General features: G+C 44.8%; 1 protein-coding gene across 1 annotated transcript in view; it reads left to right on the top strand.

Annotated features, from left to right (window-relative positions):
* The window catches only part of map3k2 (mitogen-activated protein kinase kinase kinase 2), a 77,581-nt gene that overhangs the window by 40,439 nt on the left and 26,808 nt on the right, over positions 1-10,334 (top strand). The window contains exons 6-7 of the mRNA XM_043694367.1: positions 645-747; positions 7,458-7,588. Of these exons, the coding sequence (XP_043550302.1) occupies positions 645-747; positions 7,458-7,588 (234 nt within the window). The remainder of the gene's footprint in view (positions 1-644; positions 748-7,457; positions 7,589-10,334) is intronic.

Raw genomic sequence — 10,334 nt, 5'->3', positions numbered from 1 at the left:
TTCCCGACCTCTCCGCCCCCACCCCCTCTTCGGCCTATCACCCTCACCTTAACCTCCTTCCACCTATCGCATTCCCAACGCCCCTCCCCTAAGTCCCTCCTCCCTACCTTTTATCTTAGCCTGCTTGGCACACCTTCCTCATCCCTGAAGAAGGGCTCATGCCCGAAACGTCGATTCTCCTGCTCCTTGGATGCTGCCTGACCTGCGCTTTTCCAGCAACACATTTTTCAGCTCTGATCTCTAGCATCTGCAGTCCTCACTTTCTCCTAATGAAGTAATTTCAGTAAACTCTCAGTAAAATTCTGTTTCCCATTTTCACTAACTGGACAGCCTCGTCGCTACTGGGAGGTGGCGTGCAGTCCCAAGTCAGAAGACTTGTGCTCAAGGTGAAACTCCACCCTCCTCCAAAACTCTGAAATGGAAATGTCCCCATTCTTTGGACTGATGTGTAACCTTGTGTGCATCATTGGTCCATCCAAACCTGGATTTGGTTGTTTTGCAAAATTGTTGGCTCCAGACAGACCACATTGGCAGTGCTACATGTCTGTGTAGCCTGGGATGCCTCTTGGTACTATATACGTCTGTTGATTATTCTTAATGTTTTGATTTGTCTATATTTTTAACTGATTTTCTGTGTTGCCTAGGTAACAAACCTCAGCAATGTGGAGGCATTACAAACGCTGGATGATTTGGACAATGGTTCAGTCTTTGTAGGCGCAGAGAGGAAAAACAGGCTGTCATTGATCGGTAAGCTCTGGTTTGTAATTGCAGCGCAGGAAGTGATTCAGTCCAGCATAGCTCGACGGCTGCAAAATATCTGGCCAGAGGCAAATCCCATTCCTCCCCCTTATCTGTTTGCTTTTCTGTTTCCATTTACTTGTATTTAGTTCCAAAATATTTGAACCTATTTATTAATTTTGAGTGGGGGTGGAGGTACAATAATGAACCAGGAGTGGTGATCCAGAAACCAGGCTAATACATTGTGGGTGTGACCAGCTCCTCTCCTCTTCCCACCCCCCCCACCCCCCCACCTGCGCCGCTGATATTTACGTGAAAACAAACCAAGTTTGTCTTATCTCTCCTTTATTGCTAATCCCCTCTAAACCAGGCAGCATCTTAGTAAACTATTATTGCACCCTCTTCAACGCCTCCACATCCTTATGGTAGTGTGGCGACTGGAACTCAATGTAATATTGCAAAAGTGGCCTAACTAAAGATCCATACAGCTGCAACATGACTTGGTAATTTTTAATACTCCGTGCCTCGAATGAGGAAGGCCTTCTTGACCACATTATCCGTTTGTGTTGCCACTTTCAGGGAACGTTCTGGACCTGTGCACCTAGATCCCTCTGTGTGTTAATGCTTCCAAGAGTTCTGCCATTTACTGTATGTTTCTTTCCTGTATTCGACCTTCCAGAATGCATCACCTCACATTTGTCTGCATTAAATTCCATCTAACATTTCTCTGCCCAATTTTCCAGCCTGTCTGTGTCCTGCTGTATCCTTTAGCTATCCCGGCGCAATCTTAGCTCCAGATCTCTTGATACCCTTGCTGGATATTTCTGGATTTCTGATGCCCTACTCTCTGTTTCCCTTTCTGCGCAACAATATCTGCATTTCGTACGCAAAGTTCTAAGGTTTGATTTTTAAGTATTTGCTTAGGAAATACCTGCTCAGTGACACCCAGTTTGGGCTTCACCAGGGAACTCAGCTCCCAACCTCATTACAGCTTTGGTTCAAACATGTACAAAAGAGCTGAATTCCAGAGGGGAGGTGCAATTGACATCAAGGCTGCATTTGACTAAGTGTGGCATCAAGGAGCCCTGGCTAAACTGGAGTCAGTTAGAATTTTGTTTTATACACTCATGGGATGTGGGTGTCTCTGGCTAAGCCAGTATTTATTGCCCAAGGGAAGTTAAGAGTCAACCACATTTCTGTGGGTGTGAAGTCACGTGTCGGCCAGACTAAGTAAGGATGGCAGATTTTCTTCTCTAAAGGACGTTAGTGAACGAGATGGGTTTTTCCAACAATCGACAATGGTTTTGTGGTCATCATTAGATCTTTAATTCCAGGTTCTTTACTGAATTTAAGTTCCACTGTCTGCCGTGGCAGGATTTGAACCTGAGACCCCAGGACATCAGCTGAGTTTAAAAAAAAGCCAAAGAACTGCAGATTTTGGAAATCGGAAATAAAAACAGAAATTGTTGGAAAAGCTCAGCAGGTCTGGCAGTGTCTGTGCAGGGAAAGCAGGGTTAACTTTTCTGTTTCAGTGGTCCTTCTTCAGTACTGATTGTAGCTTGGAAAAGGTTGGTATATATGTTAGAGAAGGAGTAAGGAGAGGGGTAATGATATTTGGAGATGGAGCCCAGGGAGAGAACAACAGTTGGGTAGACAAAGGTATGGGTAAAGGTCAGCCTGGGAGAATGAATAGTTGACAATGGGGAACTGTTAGTAGATGACAATGACTCATTTGTGGTATGAGTTATAGAGTGCTAGAGATGTACAGCATGGAAACAGACCCTTCGGTCCAATCCGTCCATGCCGACTAGCTATCCCAACCCAATGTAGTCCCACCTGCCAGCCCTGGCCCATATCACTCCAAACCCTTCCTATTCATATATCCATCCAAATGCCTCCTAAATGTTGCAATTGTACCAGCCTCCACCACTTCCTCTGGCAGCTCATTCCATACACGTACCACCCTCTGCATCCATGTGATGACAAGGCCTGGTACGAAGGGGGTTTGGGGTGAAGACATGGGAGAATGTGCTCAGGCCCTAAAGTTATTGAACTCAATATTGAGTCCAGAAGGTTGCAGGGTTCTCAAGTGGAAAACAAGGTGTGGTTCTTCCAGCTTGCACTGAGCTTTGCTGGAGCACTGCAGCAAGCCCCACACAGTGAACAGGGTAGTGTCAGAGAGTCCTACAGCACAGATACATGCCCATTGGCCAAAACTTGTCCACGTCGATCAAAATGTCCATCCACGTTAACCCCATTTCCCTGCACTTGGCCCATATCCTTTTAATCTTTTCCTATCCATGTATTGTCCAAATGCCTTTTAAATGTTGTTAATGTACTGCCTCAATGACTTCCGCTGGCAGCTCATCCCATATGCGTACCACCCTCTGTGTAAAAATGTGACACCTCGGGTCCCCTTTTATTCTTTCCCCTCTAACCTTAACCTGATGCCCTCTAGTCCTCAATTCCCCAACCCTGGGAAAAAGACTGAGTGCATTCACCCTATCTATCCCTCTCATGATTGTATACATCTCTGTAAGGTCCCCCCTCTGTCTCCTACCTAAAGAAAAAGGTCCTAGCTTATCCAGCCTCGCCCTGTAACTCAGACCATTGGGTCCAGGCAACATCCTTGTAAATTTATTTTGCACTCTTTCTAGTTTATCTTTCTAAAAGATAGACATCCTTCCTAAAACAAGGTGACCAAAACTGATCACAATACTCCAAGCGCAGCCTCACCAATGTCCTGTATAACTGTAACGTATCTACCCATCTTCTGTACTCAGTGCCCTGATTGATGAAGGCCAGTGTGCCAAAAGCCTTCTTCACTGCCCTGTCTACCTTTTGACTCCACTTTCAGAGAACCATGCACCTGAACCCCAAGGTCCCTCTGTTCCACTATACTCCTTAAGGCCCTACCATTCACCATGAAACTCCTGCTTTGATTTGACTTTCCAAAATGCAAGACCTCACACATATCTATATTAAACTCCATTTGCCATTTCTCGGCCCACTTGCCCAGCTGATTAAGGTCCTGCTGCAATTTCTGAGGAAGGCCGCTGTCCACGTTACTGCCTATTTTAGTGTCATCAGTAACCTTACTAATAATGTCTTGTACATTCTTATCCAAATCATTGATAAAGGTAACAAACAGTAATGCGCCCAGTACTGACCCTCCATGGACACTCCATTAGTCCCAGGCCTCCATTCCAACAAGCATCTTTCCATTATTACCCTCTGCTTTTTATCATCAAGCCAATTGTGTGTCCAATTTGCCAGCTCCTCCTGGATTCCATGTTATCTAATCTTCCAGAGCAGCCTACCATGTGAAACCTTATAGAAGGCCTTACTGAAATCCATATAGACTACGTCTGCTGCAGTGCCCTCATTGACCCTCCTGGTCACTTCATCAAAAAACTCTAACAAATCTGTGAGGCATGATCTCCCAAAGCCATGCTGACTACTCATAATCAAACCCTGTCTTTCGAAATGCTTGTATATCTTATCTCAGAATTTTCTCAAGTAACTTACCTACCACAGATGTCAAGCTTACTCGTCTTTAATTCCCAGGCTTTTCTTTGCAGCCCTTCTTGGATAATGGTGCAACCTTCGCTACCCTGCAGTCTTTGGAACCCCACGAATGGCTAATGATGCAAAAATATCAACCAGGGCCCCCTCAATTTTTTCTGTTGTGTCTTGCAGTGTTCTTGGATATATGTGGTCAGGAATAAGAGATTTATCCATCTTCATACATCCTAGTACATCCAACACCACTGCTACTGTAATATGGACTGTCTCCAAGATATCACCACTAACTTGCCCAAGTTGCCAAGTTTTCATGTCTTTCTCCATGGTAAACAGAGGAGAAATATTCATTGAGGACCTCGCCCATCTCCTGTGGTTCTACGCATACATGTCCACTTTGGTCCTTGAGGGGCCCTATTCTCTCTCTCGTTATTCTTTTTCTTCAATGTACTCTAAGTACCTCTTTGGATTCACCCTAATCCTCTCAGCCAAGGCTATCTTGTGCCCCTTTTTGCTCTCCTGCTTTTCGTCAGTAAGCTGCTGTATTCTCTGTATACCTCCAGGGATTCCCTTGATCCCAGCTGCCTGCATCTCAGCCACACCTTTTTTCTAGATTAGATTCCGTACAGTGTGGAAACAGGCTCTTCAGCCCAACCAATCCACACCAAAACTCCGAAGAAGAACCCACACCGACCCATTTACCCCTGACTAATGCAGCTAACCCTATGGGCAATTTAGCATGGCCAATTCACCTGACCTGCATATGTTTGGACTGTGGGAGGAAACTGGAGCACCTGGAGGAAACCCACGCAGACACAGGTGGAATGTGCAAACTCCACACAGAGGCTGGAATCGAACCCAGGTCCTTGGCCCACTGAGCCACTGTGCCGTCTTTTCTGGTCAAAACCTCAATATCTCGACATCTCTTGTGTGTTGAAGTGGCAGGCTTCCGGAAGCTCAGGGTCATTTTTGCAGATAGAATGCAGGTATTCTGCAAAGCACAGTCATGTTTTGTCTGCCCAGTGTAGAGCAGACCACATTGTGAGCAGCGAATACGGTAGGCTAGATTGAATGATGTGCAGGTAAATTGCTGCTTCACCTGAAAGGTGTGCTTGGAGCCTTAGATAGTGAGGAGGGAGGCAGTAAACCGGAGACGTTAAACCTCCTGTGATTAAAAATAAAATTAGTTGTGACTGTTGTGAACAGAATGGCCTGGTGTTCCACAGTAGTGTTGTGGTCCAAGGGGTGATAGGAGGGTGTATCTGAGAGCTGGTGCTCAGCCGCTGCAATGTCGAGGTCAGTCTGCCAGACAACAATAACACCGCACTTGTCATTCAGCTTGATTTGATTTTATTGTTGCCACATGTAGCAAGATACTGTAAAAAGTGTTGCTTTGCATACGATCCAGGCACATCATACAATACATAAGTACATCAGGCTAATAGAACAGAATTTAGTGTTATAGTTACAAAGAAGGTAATTCTAACAGGTTTGAAATTGAGATCTGCAAGAATAGAACGATCATAATAGATGTATGGAGGCAATCTGCTGCAGATAGCACGCAAACAGTCACCACCCTGTGGTGTCATCTTGCCAGGGGATTACAAAGTCAGAGTTGGATCTGAGAGTACAGAGTGCAATCACTTCAGGGGGAAATACTTTGCAATGGGTGGCGGAATGGAATTAGCTGAGTCTCTGGATTAATAGTCGAGTTGTAAAACTTCTAGGCCATTGCTACCCCATGTACATGGCACATAGGAAGATGGTTGTGGTTGTCGGAGGTCAGTCAGCTCAGCTGAAAGACATGACTGCAGGAGTTCCTCAGGGTAGTGTCCTTAGCCTAACCACCATCATCTGCTTCATCAATGACCTTCCCTCCATCATAAGCCAGAAACGGGATATTTCCGGAGAACTGCATGATGTTCAGCAACATTTGCAAATCTGTAGATCCTGACACAGCCCATGTCCAAATACAGAAATAGCTGGACATATCCAAGTTTGGGATGAAAAGCAGAAAGTAATGTTCATGCCACACAAAAGCCAGATACAATAAAAGAGAATCTACCATAGCTCATTCACATTCAATGGCATAGCCATTGCTGAATCCCTCATTATCAACATCCTGGGGGTTATTGACCAGAAATTAAGTGGGTTTGCCTTGTAAATTCAGTGTCTACAAGAGCAGGTCATAGGCGAGGAATACTGCAGTAACTAGCTCACCTCCTGACTCCCAAAGCCTGTCCTCCATTTACAAGACACAAGTCAGGAGTGTAATGGAATACTCCCCATTTGCCTGGGTGGGTGCAGCTCCAACAACACTCCGGAAGCTTGACCCCATCCAGTACAAAGCAGCTGCTTGATTGGCACCACATCACAATGATTCACTCTCTCCGCACTACCACTGCTCAGTAGTAGTAGTATGTACCATCTACGAAATGTATTGCTGAAATTTTGCAAGGCTCCTTTGAAAGTGCTTTCTAAAATCATGACGAAGGCAGCAGATGCATGGGAACACTATCCCCTCCAAGCCACTCACCACCCTGACTTGGAAATACATCGCTGTTCCTTCAGTATAGCTCGGTCAAAATCCCTAAGGGAATTGTGTCTCTATCTGCACCAAATGAACCACAGCGGTTCAAGAAGGCATTTTAAGGCGGGCAATAAATGCTGAACCTTCCACTGATGTCCATATCCCATGAATGAATAACCTCTTCTCCACAATTAAGGTAAATTCGACTTCTGAGGAAGACTGTGTTTCCATCCAGAATCAAAAACATTGTCCAGATCAAAGGTCTTCTATTAGATTGTCAGCATCTCCCCACCATACTCTCTATTAGTCTTGGAGTTAATGGGATCCTGATGTGTAAAGATTTAATAGACCCTGTTTCAGTTCCAAAACCAACCCTCATGAGGTTAGTTATTGTTTAATTTGGAAAGCATGCAGTCATTCTTTCTCAATGGCTCATCTTCCAGGAACAGGTCAGAATTCCTATTGATTCATAGGCGAGGAAAGATAATCTTATGGAAGTGCAGTCTTCGTAATAAATCTCTGTCCCCGTCAGGTTTTCAGCATCTCTCTTTGAGACAGATCCTTCCTTTGTCATTGATTTTGATGTTTCACACTTATGGTGGAAAACTGGGAATGGTCAGGGTCATGCTTTGTTTTGTGAGGTTGGTTAACTGTGCATTTTGTTCAGTTTCCCAGACATCTGATCGGAGCTCACCTCCACCTGGGTACATTCCAGATGGGCAGCAGCAGGTGGCACGTAACGGATCCTACACTAGCATCAACAGTGAGGGTGAATTCATTCCCGAAAGCATGGACCAAGTAAGGATCCCTCTATCTGTGTGCTTTATCTAATACTAGCAATATGCCAGCTCACTGAGATACAGGAAGGACCTCTCTGTAAATGTACATTTGCAATTCTCGAGTGAAGGGGATTCACTCTGATAAGAGACTGCTTAAATTTGGATGGAATGTGATGCAAATTGAGGGAGAATCCAACTGCAACTGTTATCTGGTTTGTTGCCTGTGCCACAAGCTAGCGAAGCGAGGAATAAGGAGAGAGAGGAGTTGAACATGTGGCTACAGGGATGGTGCAGGAGGGAGGGTTTTGGATTCCTCGATAATTGGGGCTCTTTCAAGGGTAGGTGGGACCACTAAAACAGGATGGTCTTCACCTGAACCGAGGGTACCAGAATCCTTGGGGGGTGGGGTGGGGGGAGGTGGAGGAGAAAGGAGAGTGGGCTAATGCTCTTCATGTGGGTTTCAAATAATTCCGCATGGGGATGGGAACCGAAATTGTAGTTCAAGTTTATGGGAGGATGAAAGTAATGAAGTCAGAACTAAGATTTCAAAATCACAAGTAAGCATTGGCAGGCAAGGCGTTGGTTTGAAGTGAGTGTACTTCAATGCTCGGAACATCCGGAATAAGCTGGGTGACCTTGCAGCATGGGTTGGATGGGTTAGTGCCTGGTATTTCGATGTTATGGCCATTTCAGAGATCTGGGTAGACCAGGGACAGCAATAGTTAATGCAGGTTCTGGGTATCAGTGAGAAGAGAGAAAATGGTAAAAGAGGGAGTGGTGTGGCACTGTTCTTCGTCAAGGACAGGATTACGGTTGCAGAAAGGACGTTTAAGGACTGGTTTAGTGGTAGTATGGGCTGGGGTTAGAAACAGGAAAGGAGAGGTCACCCTGTTGGGAGTTTTCTACAGGCCTCCAAATTGTTCCAGCAATGTCGAGGAAAGCATAGCAAAAATGATTCTCGATAGGAGTGTGTGTGTCAGGGTAGCTATTATAGGGGACTTTAACTTTTCAAATATTGACTGGGAATACTATAGTTCAAGTATTTTAGATAGGTCAGTTTTTGTCCAGTGTGTGCAGGAAGGTTTCCTGACACAGTATGTAGGCAGGCCAACAAGGGGCGAGACTACATTAGATTAGGTACTGGGTAATGAACCGAGGTAGGTGAGTACATTGGTGATAGTGACCACAGTTTGGTTATGTTTATTTTAGCGATGGAAAGGGGTAGGTGTATACTGCCGGTAAGAGTTATAGCTGGGGGAAAAGCAATTACGATGCAATTAGGCAAGATTTAGGATGCATAGGATGGGGAAGGAAACTGCAGGGGATGGACACAATTGAAATGTGGAGCTTATTCAAGCACCAGCTACTGTCCGCCCTTGTTAAGTATGTACCTGTCAGGCAGGGAAGAAGCTGTCAAGTGTGGGAGATGTGGTTTACTTAAGAAAGTTGAATCTCTTGTCAAGATGAAGAAGATGGCTTATGTTAGGATGAGATGCGAAGGCTCAGTTAGGGTGCTTGAAAGTTACAAGTTAGCTAGGAAAGACCTAAAGAGAGAGGTAAGAAGAGCCAGGAGGGGACATGATAGGTCTTTGGCGGATAGGATCAAGGAAAACCCTAAGGCTTTCTCTAGCCATATCAGGAATAAAAGAATGACTAGAGTAAGATTCAGGCCAATCAAGGATAGTAGTGGGAAGTTGTGCATGCAGTCAGAGTAGATGGGGGAGGTGCTAAATGAATAGTTTTAATCAGTATTCACACTGGAAAAAGACAATATGGTTGAGGAGAATACTGAGATACAAGCTGCTAGACTAGACAGGATTGAGGTGCATCAGGAGGAAGTGTTAGCAATTCTGGGAAGTTTAAAAATAGGTAAGTCCCCTGAGCTGGATGGGAATTATGCGAGGATTCTCTCGGAAGCCAGGGAGGAGATTGCTGACCCTTTTGGATTTGATCTTTATGCCGTCATTGTCTACAGGAATAGTGCCAGAAGACTGGAGGATAGCAAATGTTGTTCCCTTGTTTAGGAAGGGGAGTAGAGACAACCCTGGAAATTATAGACCTGTGAGCCTTACTTCGGTTGTGGTAAAGTGTTGGAAAGGGTTATAAGAGATTGGATTTATAATCAACTAGAGATGAATAAGTTGATTAGGGATAGTCAACATGGTTTTGTGAAGGATAGGTCGTGCCTCACAAACCTTATTGAGTTCTTTGAGAAGGTGACCAAAAGGTGGATGAGGGTAAAGCGGATGATGTGGCGTATATGGATTTCAGCAAGGCTTTTGATAAGGTTCCCCACGGTAGGCTATTGTAGAGAATATGGAGGCATGGGATTGAGGGTGATTTAGCAGTTTTGATCAGAAATTGGCCAGCTGAAAGAAGACAGAGGGTGGTAGTTGAAATGAAATATTCATTCCAGAGTTCAGTTACTAATGGGGTACTGCAAGGTTCTGTTTTGCATGCACTGTTGTTTGTCATTTATTGAAACAACCTGGATGAGGGTATAGAAGGATGGGTTGGTAAATTTGCGGATGACACTAATGTCAGTAAAGTTGTGAATGTGACAAAGGATGTTTGTAGGTTACAGAGGGACATAAATAAGCTGCAGAGCAGGACTAAGAAGTGGCAAATGGAGTTTAATGCGGAAAAGTGTGAGGTGATTCACTTTGGAAGGAACAACAGGAATGCAGAGTACTGGGCTAATGGTAAGATTCTTGGTAGTGCAGATGAGCAGAGAGACTTCAGTGTCCAGGTGCACAGATCCTTGA

Source organism: Chiloscyllium plagiosum, chromosome 7, assembly GCF_004010195.1.
Source record: "Chiloscyllium plagiosum isolate BGI_BamShark_2017 chromosome 7, ASM401019v2, whole genome shotgun sequence".
In the NCBI taxonomy this organism is placed as follows: domain Eukaryota; kingdom Metazoa; phylum Chordata; class Chondrichthyes; order Orectolobiformes; family Hemiscylliidae; genus Chiloscyllium; species Chiloscyllium plagiosum.
Note: the sequence above shows the minus strand (reverse complement) of the source record. Positions and strands in the feature narration are given on the sequence as shown.